At 41.1% G+C, this 17,457-nt stretch overlaps 1 protein-coding gene across 1 annotated transcript in view; it reads left to right on the top strand.

Annotated features, from left to right (window-relative positions):
• cbl (Cbl proto-oncogene, E3 ubiquitin protein ligase) overlaps positions 1 to 17,457 on the top strand; it is a 39,056-nt gene that overhangs the window by 9,986 nt on the left and 11,613 nt on the right. The window contains exons 3-5 of the mRNA XM_080513856.1: positions 12,802 to 12,948; positions 14,140 to 14,296; positions 16,963 to 17,084. Of these exons, the coding sequence (XP_080369982.1) occupies positions 12,802 to 12,948; positions 14,140 to 14,296; positions 16,963 to 17,084 (426 nt within the window). The remainder of the gene's footprint in view (positions 1 to 12,801; positions 12,949 to 14,139; positions 14,297 to 16,962; positions 17,085 to 17,457) is intronic.

Genomic DNA, 17,457 nt, shown 5'->3' with positions numbered 1-17,457 from the left:
AACATCGAAGAATTGAACATTTGATGTGTCTTGGGGGTCAATAGAGCAGTTGTTTGGGCTCCTGCAATGAGGGGCATAACTGAGAAGTGATGCAGTTGCAACTGTGGTCTCTTGATAACATGGGTAGATCATTTCTCTTTTACAAACAAGGATTCTTTCTGGTCTTCTTGGCTAACACAGCTGCTTTGTTGGAGCCCGTGTGAGTGCTAACATAAACACAGTCAGATAGGAAACCCACATATACGCTGAACATCAACCCGCCCCCAAGCAGGGTCATACAGTAGAAGCGCCTATCAATGTGTCCTCCGAAAAACCCTTCCCCCTGTGGATCTAACCGGAAACCACATTGACCCCTGTGTGACAGTCTGTTTGATCATCTTCCTGGACTAAGCTGCCTTTGTATCCTGACCACTGTTGATGGGTCCAGCTGGGGACAGGAAGTGGTGAGCTTATGTGCTGTAGGGTGATGCAACTGCACTGTGGGACGGCACACACTTCAAAAAGTGAGACCTTCAAGGCCAACATGTTGTGAAAATCATTTGTAGTTTTGAAGTTTGTCTTTTCCTCATTTGTCTTGTATCTTATCTTGTCGAGGCTAATCTGCTGCTGGTGAAGCGTTATGGCTACTGGTACAGCTGTTGGCGTTCCCTAGTCAACGTTCAGAAACAGAAACATTTTCACGTCCTTCATTTCTTTTCCTTTTTTTCCCCCCCCAGTATGTGGTTAAAAACTGCTTTAAGAATAGTATCTTTAACAGATGGTGCATACATGATGAGTGACAAATGTGTTTGTCAAAAAACTAAATTATATTTAAAGTTGTACATATCAAATGTTGTGCATACTGACGATTTTTCATATTTGTTGCTTGTTGAGATATTGATGAAGGACGCTGATAAATACAGTTGGAAAATTGAAGAGTGTTCAGATTTTATCAGCAAACGTTCTCTTCTACTAACCCCACAACTGTTCATTAGGCATTCAGTGGATCCGGCTTTGTTACTTTACAGTTTCTTATAAAACAGACACACACAAAAGTAAATTCATATATGTTATCTCTCATGCCAGATAGTGCTGCTATATGTGGTTAAATGTTAGATGTCGTAATTTATTACAAGCTGTAGTGATCACTGGCGTTTTACTTCAAAATGAGGCAGTAAAAATTCAAAACCTTATAGAGGCTTATTTCTTTTCATCATGATTTTGCTCAATTAAAAAAAAAAAAAAAAAAAAAAGCCCCTGATCCTAAGACCTAAGACTTTCTTGTTGCCCTGCCCTCTCATAAAGCACTCAATTGTGCCCCCTGAAGTGGCGGCTTGCTCCACACTTTGAGAACTACTGAACCAATTTTTTGCCTTTGAATGAAAACTATACTTGTCAGCTTGTAGCATAATTGCCTGCGGTCAGTAACGTGCACCAGGTTTCCTATCCATTCTCTGTTTGTACTTGCTTAGGGTGTCTTACCTTCCTTTACTGACAGCAGCCAATCCTGTGCACAATAGAAAAATGCATTCCAGACATGGTTTGGTGATGAGATTACAATAGTTGTTTTGAACAACTTCCTCAAACCTGGACTCATTCAGCTGTATATTCAGCTGGATAACTTGTTTGACCTTTATTTTTAAACATCGATTTGGATTAATGTGTTGGGTTAAATTGTTCACAATACAAAACATTCAAGGTTTCAGTAGTTACATTATAGGTAATATCTGTCAAGTCAATACTGGAAAGACGAAAGCAAATGCATCTCTGAAATGCCAAACAACTGGTTTTCGCCGGGTGCTTGGCAGTGTTGAATTTGAGTAAATTTATTTGCTGCTGCTACTGTTACTTGTAAGAATGTTCCGGGTGACTGACCTTTCCATCGACGAAATGGACATTTTAATTGGAACTAGTCAACTTATGTAAAAGGAAAAAAGGCTCTGAAAAAGTCACAATTTCACCAAGTTCATGAATTCAGTATATATTTTCAGTATCGGGAGAAGAAACCCTCAGAGACTTTTCATCAAAAGCTTCAGCAACTAGATTGGATTTTAAGTTCTGGTCAAGTACAAGGCCTTTTGCACCAAACAATTTTCTGGAGGATAACTTTTTTTGCATTCGGGGGTTGATTAAATTTATTCCATTAAATTCCTGAAGATTTAACTGTCACCAAAGTTGAAGCCCTGCTTGTGAGGACATTGTTGCAGTGCTATCTTCTCAGACCTACGGTGTGTACAGTGTTGTGTAAATTATATCATGTTGGCCTGAGTGTGGCTAAATGTAAGCAGCAGCCACATCTCAGTGCAAGTCCAAATGCTTGAATGTCATTGCTCATTGGTCCAGCGAAGCGAGGATGTGCAAACGTTAAAATTGCTTAGCCAACTAAGCTATTGCAACAGCATCTGGTTTGCCTGTACTGTCTCAGATTTGCATCATAAAACCCACTTTTAAAGTTCATGTCATTTGTTGTACAGATCACAGCTTGAGAATGTCATCAAGCCTGTATGTGAAATATCATCACCCAAATGTATTCTGTAACTGTTTACAGTAAAGTGTTGTTGTGCAGTAATGATTGATGTAGTCAAGTGTTTTTGAACCTCTCAAAAAAACACACCAAAAAATGCATTATATGGTACATTAGCTGTGGTATTTGCAAATGTCATTTTCATCAATTCCTGTTTTGGTTCAGGGAAACTCGCTCTAAAATGTGCCTTACTATTTTCTGCGTATGGACCTGACTGTGAAACAAACGCCTGTCGTTGGGCTCGGCTCTTAACTTTGACTATCTCGAAGCCCATCTTATCAGTGCAGCCATAATACAGCTGGAAATATTTGTGTTTGTAGTGTTGAATGGAGCTGTGAGGAAGTGCAGCCATGCATGACAATGATGTCCGGTTGAGTACTGGGGACATGAGCGTTTTGCCTTCATGTTTTATCAGGAGCAATGGGGAATAAGTTCATAATGTATGAGATGTTTTAAAATACCTGCTGAGTTCAGGCAAGTTTCAGATGGACAATTTCATGACGGCATATTAGTATAAAGGCAGGAAAAGCTGTTAAAGTTTTTGAAGGGTGGCAGTTTGTTCAATACATTTCCGGTAACAATGATTGTCTTGCCCATGAACATGTTAGACAAACCTAACAAGCCACTACAGTTGTGTCATACTGATAATGCGAGTGGGGCAATGAAGAGACAGAACATGACAAAATGTAAAGGGAGCAGCAGCATGCCACGTCCTCTACGGACCAAAGCCCCCCCCCCCCCCCCCCCCCCCCCCCCCTTTCCCCCAGCGCAGCTTTGAAGGCGGTGTGGGCCACCAGAAATGTGGGAGAAGAATTGTTCCAGCAGAGTCAAGAGACCGAAATCTCGCCAAAACCGAGGGAACATGCAGGGTGGAAGAGTGATGTAGCTCTTTTTTTGGAAGCGCTCCACCACGTCCCCACATTATGTCCCCATCAAAGCCATTCAGGAAGAGAAGCAAGCATGTAAGTATCCACCAGACAAACGCATGGGAAACTGCCCGTGGAGAACCATAGTAGGTGCCTTCCCCAATGTGGGAGAACCCAATATATGTTGTGATGTATTCTAAAAGTTGAAAGATGCATCCCTTTGCTGTCTCATTCCAGCTCTATAAGAGGACCTGCAGTGACCACAAAACTCCCACTATAAGTCCTCATTCAGATCCAGTGTTGGGTTTGTCTAATCTGCTTAAAAACCTGGCAGTGGACTCACTCCACTGTGGGCATAAAAGGTTCATTCAGTGATAGGAAGAACACAATAAATCATAGCTTCAGCTGACTCTGCACAAATAAATTGTAAGTTATGAATCTTATTGATTTCAGGAGATAGATTCTTCTAAGTCGCGCACATCTGTCCCCTAACTAAAGAACAATCACTTCATTGTGCTTCTGGTGGAAATAAAAGTGCTTTGTTAGTAGGTCACTTATCTGTTGTCTGGTTGTACACGTTGCCAGAAAGGAAATGGCTAAAACTGTACCGAAACGTTTTGTATATCAGCACTGAGTCTAATATAGCTCGCGTCGGCTCAGATGAGACTTTGACCTCACGTAGACTGCCTTGAACCGAGAACGAGCTTCAGCCTTTCAACATCAAGTTGATTTACGTACCGCAGCGTATGTCTCTCTCTGTAGGAAGTATCACATCATTGCTCTTTGTCTTTTTCCTTCACCGTGATAGGAATCAAAATGAATGCATTGCTTTTTGGCTCTCTTCTTTGTATAAACTGTGGTGAATAAGATGAGGAAGCGTTGGCCCTCGCTGTGCTGCTCGGAGCAGGATGTTTTTGGCAATTAGTTGAGTTTGTTGTGATGAAGTCGCAAGTAAGAAAAATCTTTCTGTGGTTTTAGCACGTCAAGCAAATGGCTCTTGCTACGAAGAATGGAAAGGGTAGATAACACTTCGGGAGCTACGGGTGTTTGTTTCCAGTACATTTTCTCACACTAGTAGCTTGTGGCTCAATGTGCAGAGATGCGCAGACACAGGCCCACAAATAGCAGAACATCATGGTTATTTATGTTGCAGCGGCGTCAGTGAACAGCCAACTTGTGAAGTCCTCACACTATTAGATTGTGGTGATTAGCCTGATTCAACCCACTATCACCTGTGGCTTCATAGCGTACAGCAAGCACTTGCTGTTTATTCACACAATGAGCTCAGATATGCACTCCGATAGGGTTGTCTAGCTGTATTGAGGGGATTAAACTAAAACAGATCAGTTCTATTAAACAATCTTCTCATTCTCTTTATGCACTAATCTGACTTTAAGCCTGTCTAATTTACCAGTGCGATTAAGTGCTTACCAGATTGAGATCAATTAAAATATCACCCAAAAAAAAGAAGTTTGACATCAATTTCAATAAGTGTTGATCCCCTTTTTTAATTTTGTGTTTCTTATTCGGGAGTGTTTGTCTGGAGACGTTAAGTGTGTTTGGTCCATTGCTTAAATGCGATGTCGTGTGGGTATGTGTTGTGTGCTGTCATGGCTGTTTCCTGATGGAGATCTGGAGTGAAGCCAGTTCCGGAGAGTTTGAATTTATAAAGTGATGACCGGAGGAAAGTGGTAAGCCGGAATTTCAAACACAGTGTTCTATGTTCCCCAGTACAAGAGCGACATTTATTTTTAATGCCTCTGTACACTTTTGTGGAATCGTCCACCACATTATTCAATTTAATGTTGAAAATAATGCCACAGTGGATTTTCCCTTTCCCTGGATTATCATGATGAGGCCAGACTGTGATAAGTGTGACAAAAAAAACGCATTTTTGAATGAAGGACTTTCAGTTTGAATATTGCCATATACATTTTTTTTTGGTTTGTTTTGTGTCTTTTATCTAATCCTTAATTTGATTGAGAGCCCTGGAGAGTTGTTTATACCAATTTAGTTTATGTTTATACAAAATGATGTTCATGTAAAAAGAAAAAAAAATCAACTAACACTAATATTTGCACACAGCTGGAGCTGCACTGTGTGCCAAGTGTGACTCCTTTTGTGAGAACATGTTGAGGGTCTCACCATGCTAAGTTTTGCATGCTGACACACGCATCTCGTAATGGAATCATTATGGTGTGGTGATTTTGTTTTCCAAGTAATGACTCAATGCAAAAAAATCTGACCGAAAGATGTAATGACAGATTTGTTTATAGACGCATGAAGCCACTCTGAGCCTTTTGAAACATTTATTGCATATGATGGACTTATAACTGAATCTGTGGCAGTAGGGAATTTAGACTTATTGATCTCTAGATTTCTGTTTGTCCCCTACATATCCACCACTTATCTACCTTAATTCCTCTTTTTAAAATATTGCAAGCAACCTTATAGTAGCTTTGTTGTTGGGCCTTGGTTTGTGTTTGATCAGTGTTTCCTTTTCAGTCTCAATGAAAAGATAATACAGCTGCAAGATGATATTACAGCTACTTGTGACTCTGCCAATCCAGACAGACTCTCATTCTGTACGGCTGACCCTTACTGGCTGTGCAGCGGTGTATTAGCGCAGTGCGGTGCTGGCTGGCTAGCTGTGCTACTTTATCACAAGCAGCAGGAAACAGGAAGGGAGCAGCCAGCTGCAAGGTCAAAGGTCACTATAGCGTGAGGGGGATGGAGGACAAAAACCCAGTGTTTATATTAAAAAAAAAAAAGGTTTGGCTTTTTGCTTTGATTGTGGTCAAAAGAGACGCAAGATAAAACACACCAAGGATAAATGGCTATCCAAGGAGGTCAGATAAACACAGTGCGGTTGTATCTCGCTGACTCTGCAATGCCACTGTTGGCACAGTGGCCAGAGTCGCGGTAACAGTTGTAGGAGTTGGTTATTGAAGTGCTTCTGTCCAGTGTCCAGACACTACAGAGTTGCTATTGCAGGATGAAGAAAGACGAGGATTGAGCGATGCTGCAGCAGATAACGGCTTGTCCCTTGTACGTGTGAGATTAGACTTGAATTTATCTTGGAGTAGTTTTGGAAAATCACATCCAGGTTATTGTCTGCTTCAGACAGATAAAAAGACGCAACATGTAATTCACGGTGAAAATCACACTGGAGACAGCTGCAGCAGGCTGAGTGCTTGATGCCAGTCACACCAGTGTTCATCCTCCCTGTCTGAGCCAGACACTCCGTGTGGATATTCTGTGGGAATACATACGGAGTCCATGTGGACACATTCTGTAGGTGGTGTGTTGGGAAGGCACAAATCACTTGACTTACCGGAGTTTGTCATCACATGTGGGGTTTTTCAAATTAATAGCACATCAGACAAGACGTATTTCAAAGAAACTTGCTAATAAACATCTAAGATTAAATGCGTAGTGTTGGAAGAAAGCCGTGGAAACCAGTTCGTTTTTGTTTGGCTTGGTTTGAAAACGGTATTGTTGCATATGTTCAGAGACACTTAAGTAGAATTGGAGTTAAGAGGTAATTGTGGCAGCATTGATTCCTTATTCCTTATAATGAGGAGTTATTTCCCATTAGGACTCATCTAAGGCTTTTGAACATTATCTTTGACCTCATCCACATGGAGACAAGATGTTTCAGATTACAGAAAGGTCACACAAAATTACACCAAGAAATGTTTATGCACATGAAACCACCGGGCCTGTAGTGAAGGCTTGAGTCATACCCATGAAACTCAAAACATATACATTGGAAATTCTGAATGTGCCAGTGAGATAAGTCATTTTGTGTGAACCAGCAACAAAATCAAACTTCAGCTCCGGTTCACACCATATTATAAAACCAACAAATTGCAAGAGAATGTGAAAATCTGTTGCAAAAGCCATAAGCTCAGTAGCTTGTGTAGCACAAACATAACTATGTAATCTACCATTGTTGTTGGTTGGAAGGGTTACCACATGCAGATTAAAGGAGGGCAGGACTATGGCGTCAGCGGTTTTACTCATGAAGATGGAAACACTCAATTCTGATTCATTCTCTCTGCATATACCTCTACCTAAACCCATTCCTGGGTGGAGGGGGCCTTGGATAGAGGCTAAGAAATCTGAGGGGGGACAAAATGGGGCTTAAAGAACAACCTTGGTGGCTGTGGCTGGTCGAGCTGGTTATCCTCCAGTTCCAAAGTTGGAGGCTTGATCCCTCATTCTACCCTGGCCAAGTGGCTCCCAGTAGTGTTCAAGCATCACTGATGTGCGAATGAGTGCAAATGACAGATCATGTAATATGCATCAAAGCTTCTCTTGCATGTAAGTGGACTAAACGATGAGCCCTCTTGCCGTTTATGTGCGCTTGGGTCTTGTCTGAGAAAGTGTGATGGTCTGATGTCCTGTCCAGAGTGTGTCCTGCCTTTGCAGGGATCAGCACCGGCTCCCTGCCACCATGCAGGATTAAACTGTATAGAAGATGGATGGATGAAATAGTTGAATGTCTCATATGTTTGCCTCTTTTGTATAATTGTGCTTTGCCTTTGCTCTGAATGTATCTTCAGCTCACAGTGAGATCATTTGAACTGCGTCTGGTTTGGTTTTATTTGCAAACTTACCACACGATGATGATTGCGCATTGGAGTTTTGGACTGACTGGCTCTCAATTGCCGCCTCTTGAATTTCACTCATAATATTTGCCAAGCATTAATCTCTTCAGATTACGAAATTTAAGAACATATTATGCCCATATGACTTGCTCGCCCCAAGGGAGAATCTTCAAACATATCACTTTTGCTTATGAATTAGAAATTAAATTGAATGAATGGTTTGAAAAGAGGGATTTGAAATCTTCAAGCCTGGAGTAGCCTCCATCAATGTTTAAAGTTGTGAAGAGCCCGACTGCTGTTTTATGAATGTACATAATATATTCCAACTAACCTAGATGTGGAGATGAGAGTAGTGAGGGACGAGAGATTAATTTCTCATAAACTCCAGAGCCATGAAAACAGCCTTCATATGGTTACGTTGCAGATGAAAGCAGAGTGGAGGGGGTTCAGTTGTCGCTCAGATGAAAGCGGCGAGCAGAGAGAGGGCGGCAAGGGGAAGGGATGAGATGGCAGCTTTCCGCTCAGTATTCGGCGCATCCAGGAAGCAGAAGACACAGAGGGCGGCCCCCTGCCGAGATGTTAGTTGCTGAAGAAAATACTGAAATAGTGTCACAAATGGTGGCTTTTCATGAGACCATACGAGGAAGAGAAAACGCTCTTGGGGGTGCATGAGCTCTTCAGGGAAATGCTTTGCGAAGCTAAAAGTCTGATTTGAAACATTAGCTCAACTTCAAAGACAAAAGCAAACGCCGCTTCCGCCTTCAAGTCTGTGCTGCAGATGTGGCGAGGGCGTGAAGTTTAAAACAAGGCTTTCCTACTAAATGATTTCCCGTTTGATTGTTTATCGTCGTGACCGCTTGTAAACCTTATTTTTGATGTTAGTTTCACGGAACAGTGCAGATTAAAAAACATTGCCATTAGTGTGCCACAGTTAGTCAAGGGGCTATTTTGACCAGGAAATGCAGACAGAACAGTCTCCGTTAAAACAACATATGTATTTGAAGGTTCAAAGCTACTGAGAGTATTTGTTCTAATGCAAATATAATGATGAGATGAAGACACAGCAAAATTCCAAACATGCAACGCGCACTACAAAGCTCACAATAATAGAAAGGCAAGATTATACGGGCTTGTTTGAAAATATTATAGAAATGTAAAAAATGTTTTTTTTCCAATTTGTTCACTCTTGCCATAAAAAGTAAAAAGTTTCTAAAATGTTTGCTTTTGATCATTATGGCTGTAGTTCATTTTCTGACTTTGCTATTAAGAAACATTTCAGCTTGTGTCGAGTATGTTTGAATTATATCATTGAAAAATTATGTCCATAGTATTGTCATTTTCTGAGGCACATCTGTGTATTTAATAAGAACTGCATTGCCACTAAAACATGCAAAACAGGAGAACAGCATATGAAGAACATCAATGGTGACATAATGAAAGCAAAACTTTAAAAGGGCAGTCCTGCAGGTACCTGCAGACAGTATGAGGAGCTCAACACAGATGGCCTATCGATCATGAGGCACAACTTGATTGAAATGTTTTTTTTTACAGTTTAAATATTGCAATTCCTCCAAGTTCCACGTGTACTCTCTCTGAGGTAAGCAATTCTCCTCACGTGCGGCGAGCTCTCAACATACACTAATCTATTTCATCCAGCCCAAGTCTCCGTCCTCCCTCCTCATTCACTCCTTCCACTCCCTCCCCGCTCTCCTCTCATAGGGTGTGTACTGTAGTGCAGGGCAGCTGCAATGGAGCCGCTCTTTCACTGCTCTCTCCTTCTCTCCTGCATGTCAATTCAGCCGACCTAACAGCCAGGCACAGTCTCCCTCTGTGCTGCGTCGTAAGTCATGGCTTTCTTAGAGTGACGCCTCAAACGCTGTGATCTGGTGCAGAGCCACGGTGGATTTAACTCGATCGATTCTCTCCTTTCTTTTTTCTTCCCACCTCCTCCATTAATTTTTAGTCTTTCTCGCTTGTCCTCTTCACCTCGTTTTCCTTATTGCGTGCGTTTCTTTTCCTCCCCTCCACTCTGTTGCTTGTTGACCCGCCCTTTGCAGCTGCAGTCGGAGCTCTATTCTGCGATGTCTCAACATAAATCTGAGTCACTCTGATCTGGACCTGTAACTCTTTCTGTTTCATGTGGCCTCCTCCCCAAAATCCTGACTAAATCAAGCTCTCCATAAAATCTAAATCTAGATTTTATTTGCAAAAAACTCAGTAAAAATAACTCGTTATTATTTACAGTAATACTCGTTTCATTGAATAACTGATTTAGGATTATGAGGGAGATTGGGTTGATGATGGGGAAGAGCAGGGTACACCATGGATATGTCATTTGTCCACTGCAAGGCAAATGCAGTGTCAGTCATACACATTCACACCTACAGGCCATGTGTACACACTGATTGAAGACTAATTGATGTTTCTGGATGGCAGCAGTACACCAGAGTACCTGGATAAAACCCAGTCGCACAATGGAAGAACATGCAAACTTGACACAGAAAGTCCTCAAGCCCATAGTGGTGCTACCCGCTACTCCATCATATAGGGCTTAATGTTCTGATATTTTGAAATGATACATCGTGCACTTGTTACTGACAATATGCCAGATGGGTTCACTTAATTATTTCCTGCTGGTTGTTGCTGTCTGCATCAGGCCTTGCTAAAGGCTGCTACTCAGAAGTGACAAATATGTCTACGTGAGGTTGTAAATAATGTTTGGTATTTCCTGCTTTATTCCAGCGGGTATTACTTTTTTTTTTTTTTATTGCGAAGTCTTATTCTCCACGGTGTTTTTTCTTTTTGGCGGGGGGGGGGGGGGGGGTGTGGCAATGCGTGAAGGAAGATTGTTTAGCACCATCAGAAATGATTTCAAAGGCGTTCAATGACTTCAGGAATTTTGCCAAGTTGGAGTTCTGTTTGGTGTGAGTCTGCAGGAACTTGATGTCAATCCAGAAAAGGCAGAATACACATGCAAGTTAGATGTTTGTGTTTTTCCTCTATTGTGGGGAAATTAACTTGTTTTACATGAAGTGGGAATGTTTTTAACACGGCAGGAAAAATCAGGTTTCCAACAAATATAGGATAAGTTGGTTAATCACATTTTCAGCTTTTATTTCAGATTAAGATGAACACACCTGTGGTAGACACATGATTCTCATTTCATTACGCTAGATTCATGGCAAACAAAGACACTGGTGCTTCAATGTGTGCCACTCTCATGCCCTTTGTCTTAAGTCGGATGCATATGCTGCAAGAACAAAAGAAGTAGTTTTTTGTTGAGCTGTCAAGACCGAGGTTGGGTAAAGCCAAGACTTTCATACTTCATAAGAAACTCAAGTGCAGAACTCCCCGGAAGTCCTCATTTGCAGGGACTTCAGACTGCTTTATTTGCACGATGAACTTTTCCTGCAGCTGAAAAGTAGAAATGGCATCAATACTGCTTTTCTGCATTCCTCACCCAAGAATTGTTGGAGCCTGCTTGGTCATTTCTTTTTTGCCCAGATTATGTTTCATGGTTGAGCTGCCAGACAGAATGATGGCAAATTTATTCTGTCTTGCAACGCTGGAAAGAAAGTGCATTTATTGTGGATTGGGCATAGTCTTTTGGTAATCAGTGTTTCAAGAGAACTCCCATGCCAGTAAACATTTAGTAGTTATACTTAATAAATAAAAATGGGAAAAATCAACATGAACATTTTTCTCAGGCTCAACTGAACAATTGCCGCATATAGAACAAGACCAAATTTTATAGTCACCTTTTTGAAACTACTTGGGATCAATGAACGCTTGTATTTGTCGTGCTAATTAGCTCAATAGAACCTGAAGAAACAAGAGGTGTTTAAGGTCAAACTGTACACGCGACTTAAATGTATTCCCCAGGCGGCCAACAAGGCGTGATTAAAGAGATGTATGTCTGAGGACTGTCATCCAGCCTGACAGTTGGCTGCTGGTAGTGTTCTTTCATCCTGCGACTGCAGGAAATGCTGAAGATGAAGAGTGGTTGGAGTGCATGCACAAAGAGAGCTGTGAGGGTTTCATGTTTGACTGGCATCTTTATTTCAAAGAGTTTGGTCATATACATGCAACATTGATCAAAAGAGAATGCCAATGTGTTTTTTTTTGGCAGTTGTGTTTATTTTTTTATTCTCGGTCGAAGGATCTCACTGTCCCTTCTTTTCTGTTTTGCAACACATAAATAGTTGTTTAGCATGTTTGAGCACATGTAGCAATGATGGGGGGGGTGGGGGGGGGGTTAGACTCCTAACTGTGCAATGATACTTTATTTATTATTTACCATTATTTATATGTATAAAGCTGAGTATTTTGGTTTTTATTTAAAACTGTGTATATTTACATGCTTTTAGTTTCTTTTGTCAGTGTATCATCTTTAGAAAAAAAAAAATTGGCTCTCAGCCCAGTGATAATTAAGATGACATAAATTGTCATTATGTGGCAGTTACTTTGCTTCTTCAAGTCGTGGCTGTGATTGGTGGTTTGATCCTTGCTCCTGTCTCCACATGTGTCATAGTGTCGTTGAAGAAGAGGCTGTGTAAATTTGACTGACATTGTAAAGGTCTTTGAAAGTGCTAAAGGCAGGTGGAAATGTAGTGATTTACCTCTGCCATACCAAATCAGTGAATCAAGAAAAAGAAAATTGAAGAGTTTAGCACACAGTATAATCTGTCAACACATGGAAAGATGACAAATGACTGCCGGTCTGCATTTTCCCTTCTTCATGTTGCCAGTGTCTGTAACTAAATCCCAATGATAGACTTGTGAAATCTCAGACTCTCCCCTCTGTTCTTGGCTTCCTCAGGCGAAACCTCACCAAGCTGTCGTTGATCTTCAGCCACATGCTGGCCGAGCTGAAGGCCATCTTCCCCAACGGTCTGTTTCAGGGTGACAACTTCCGAATCACCAAAGCAGATGCTGCAGAGTTCTGGAGGCGCGCCTTTGGCGACAAGTAAGCCCAGTTATTAGTTACAGTCTACACACAGAATACCTTATTACCCAGATGTGTCCAAGCTGGCTTCCTGCAATACCAGTGGTTCCTTACAGGATGTTCCCAAGAAGAGTAACTTCTATTCCCATTCATATATCTTCTACACTGCATTGTCCAACATGAGTTCATAGTGGGATGAAGCTGCATCCAGCTTGGATTGAATGAAACTACACTGGCAAAGGAAAAGTCCACATTTGTCTCCCTTTGTTTAAAATCCTATTACATTGAAGTGAAACGAAGCGCACGTTGACTAAATGCTTTTCTTTTATCATGTTTGTCTTGCCTCATTTGTTTCCTCACACAAGCTTCCGATTTTAAATCAGGCAAAGCGACAAATTTAAGTTCAGCTCATCAATTTAACAAGACAAACTAATTATGAACTTGTCCAATACAAGAAGAATGAATGTAATAACATAAAAATACAAAGAGATTATTTTATTGCTCCCAAAAAAAATCTGCCATTTAACATCCGTTGTTGCCATGGCGATTTCAGTAGACTGGTGTTTTCAGAGTCGGTTACACTGTGCATAAGGCGGGTATGTCCCCGACAGGCCGTCAGTCCATCACAACCAACACAGAAACCAACATCCACACACCTTCATTCATGCAAACCCAGCATTGAGCTGTCTGGGACTAATCTCTCTTTTAGGTGAGAGTACAAACCACTACAACAGTGTGTAGGCCTGACCTTTAAGCGTGCAAATGTGTCTCACACAGTGAGAAGAAATGCATGAAATGTATCTGAGAGCAGTGGTCTCACTGTCCTTGCTTCTCTTGAACTTCCAGACAGAGAAACAAAAACGTTGTTCTTTCTAGCAAGTGTTGGATTGTTGATTAAAGAGATGTTTGGACTAAAACGTGTTTTTGAAAGAGACTTGACATTTAAGTGTGAAATCTTATGTAGTGGGACAGTGACGGATCATTAAACATTCTGAGTCAGTCGCTGTGAAATTACAAAGGTGTTAACTCTGATTTTCCCATTTTAACCATCAACGTATTTTACTTGAGACTGTGAATTGAAATGATCAACCTGTGAACTTATTTCCACTTCCTTCCCATTACCGGTTTAGTATTTTATCTATGGTGCAAGGCAGCATGAAGGTTGTCCACTGTGAACAGTCATAATGTTTACGTGTTTGTTTTGCTTTTCAGAACCATTGTGCCTTGGAAGGTGTTCAGACAGTCTCTCCACGAGTTTCACCCCATCAGCTCTGGTCTGGAGGCTATGGCCCTCAAGTCCACCATTGACCTCACCTGTAACGATTACATCTCCGTCTTTGAGTTTGACATCTTCACCAGGCTTTTCCAGGTAGGCGGTGCACCTTCGTCCGCACAACAATACACTCGGCACCTTAACGTTGTTACTATTTCCTCGTCCCTTCGTGAAATTGGATAAGGGACAGTGAGTTCATAACATAACATTCTCCTTCCTTCAAAGATTAACTTGCATACTTTGCATCAAGTTGTAGAATTTTGCTGGATATTGGATCTTTTCACTGCAACATAAATTACGCAAATTGATTTGTAGAAAATAAAGACGATTGTTCCGGTAGCCTTTTTATAAAGCTCCCAACTGTTCACCTGTAAAACTTGTGACTTTCTGAAGTTTATTTCATCATTTTTAATTGGTTTTCTTTTCAAAATTGAAGAAGTTTGCACATGCACGCGAAATAAATCCTTCCAGAGGATGTACAGTCATGATATTTGCTCCCCTTTCACTCCTCGGGGAGAAATGATGCCAAGGTTGGAACATAGTCAGTTTTTGCCGGCGGTATACACCCATTATTACCTTCGCAGCTTCACATAACATTTTCATTTATAGACTATACACTGCAAATGTGTTTTGGGAGTTGTGTTTAAGGCTAAATACAACCTATCATGTACATTTTACAATTAGACACACAGGACAGCAGAATGCAGTGTGTTGGTTTGGGACAGAAATGGACACTCGTGGTCCTGGAAGGCCACAGCCAAGCTTGGTTTTGTTGTGTCTCGGCTTCCAGGTCCCGTCCCAACATCTGGTTTAGCAGTACTTTAGACTGAGCATACTGCACTGTACTGCAGAAACTTTTCTTCATCTCCAGGATGGAGAAAGGTTCAATAAAAAATAGAAAAGAGAGCAGAGAAGGGGCAATTATCACTCATCTTTTATGATTATCTATATTATGCAGTGTTGGCATTTCCTATCGGCATTACCATTCTGAAAATCATTTATTTCATGAGAACACTCATCTTAGTTTACATTATCAAAACCTTCTTGCTACCCTCTCATATAGAACAGTATACAGTATATTGTTTATTGTCTGAGTGACTTTATCCCTGGCTCCCTGTGTCCATGGCACTGACGGGCTTAACGAAGCCTAAATGCATTACTAATATTTCCCATGACAGTCCCTCATACAGAAAAAGTCCTCCTCTAAATGCCCGCACTGTCAGAAGAGGAAGTGAGCCTGTGGCCATTTTAAGCTCTGTCCTTGATATGGGGCAGAATGGCAGTCATGCACTGTTTGTATATTACATTACGAGCCTTTCAAATGTCACATTTCATTTAGTATCTTTAGGCTGAAAGATTGTGAAGCACTGTACATGTGAAAGCCTGATGCCTTACTAAGATGAAGAGGAAACCGTGTCAGTCTGCAATGAGATAGTGTTTAAATGAAAGAAAGAAGCAACCAAGAAGTAAACCCTTCATAGTTTTATTTATTCACCCTGATAGTCTATGTTAACGCAAAAACAAAACGCAGTCCAGTGAAGAAGGCCATTTTTACTTGCCACTTTTTATACTATAAATCCTGCGCGGCAGATTTTAATTTAGGAAAATATGGTGAAAAGAACATGCCTTTGTGACATTTTGCAGCTCATCACTTTTGCAGCTCATTTTCAGTGATGTATGTGTGTTATTTGAACTTCCTTTCACACAGCAGACACACTGGTGATAACAATTGCGGAACCACCCACTCACTACTGAGCTCAGTCAGCGTATTATAGAGAAAAAAGAATTCACTCTTTTCTCCTGACTTCTCGGGCGGCTTGATCAGGGTTTGATTATAAGGAGAAACATAACCTTAAAAGCTGACTCAAGTTTCTGTACTTACAGTATTAAAGGCAGGTTCCCATAGTTCATGAAAGCCTTTGTCAAAAGAAGTTTCCAAAATGTCTTGAAATGCAATTTGCCATAATTTCCTCACACAAGTATCAAGGCTTCTCCAACGTTTCTCTCAAATTTTAAACAAGTTGAAGAAATTGCCCAACAATTAAAACAAATTATAGTCTATGAAAGTACTGCCAAACTGCATTGATTTTGCAAGAGGACATCTCTTCATATCCTGGTTTTAAATTGCAGTCCAACAACTGTAGCCCCACTAGTGGCAGATAGCTGAATGACAGTAAAGCCACGCTGTACAAAAGCTCAGACCAACCAATATTTCAGGTGCTGACAAGCAAGGGAGGAATGTTTATTTGGTTTTCTAATTAGTCACACACATGCCTGCTTTTAATGAAACGATGTTCATTGCTGGACAAGCAGCAAAGTTTCTGTGAAAGTTGGGTGACATGCACATTAAATATCCACATATTCTTGTAATATTTGATCGAAATGCCCGAGTACCAATTTAGTGTGACTTCAAGGAAATATTATTGGAAATGTACTTTTTTTTCCCCCTCAAACTCAACCAAAGCGGTTGCAGTCCAGTAAGACAAACGGAGGCGTTGTTTTTCTTCTTTCTGTGGCCCCAGATGGCACCAAATAAGTTCCACGCTGGTTTAAATATCGCTAATTATGCTGAGGCTATCCTTTCAGCTCACTGAACCCTGAGTGCTACCACCGTTCTAGATCACACCGATGTTCAGTAAACGGTTGCTTCAACATCATCCATAGTGCCATTTATTCCTGCCATTTGAACCGTGTCCATTCTCTCACACATCAATGTGACTCACTTCTCTCTTTCTCTCTCTCTCTCTCTCCTGTGTGCGTAGCCTTGGTCGTCCCTGCTGCGGAACTGGAACAGCTTGGCAGTAACTCACCCGGGGTACATGGCCTTCCTCACCTACGACGAGGTCAAAGCTCGACTGCAGAAGTTCATTCACAAGCCTGGCAGGTGAGAAGAGGCAAAGCAGCACTTTATATACACGCAACCCTTCGCACAGAATCACACCTCTTGATCCCATCATTATCATTCATCACAAAAGAAGTCGTGTTATGATGCGAGTGCCAAGATAAGAACTTGAGTACGCACTTTTAAATTCATAGCACATCTGATTCAATGCTCATTGTTGTCGTCGGCCTCCATTAGTGTATTTAGGCAGTAACGCTGCTTCTCGGACAACAGCAAAGTGGCAGTTTTAATGTTTAATTGACAGTGTTCACTTTTAAATAGCCATCACATTACAGTGGACCAAACTAAAAATGCTGAGGCAACACAATCTCATCCTACTGCTTGTGTGTTTGTGGGTTAGTGAGTAAGTGAGAGA

This window comes from Blennius ocellaris, assembly GCF_963422515.1.
Source record: "Blennius ocellaris genome assembly, chromosome: 2".
NCBI lineage: Eukaryota > Metazoa > Chordata > Actinopteri > Blenniiformes > Blenniidae > Blennius > Blennius ocellaris.
This window is presented reverse-complemented; position numbering and strand designations above follow the sequence as displayed.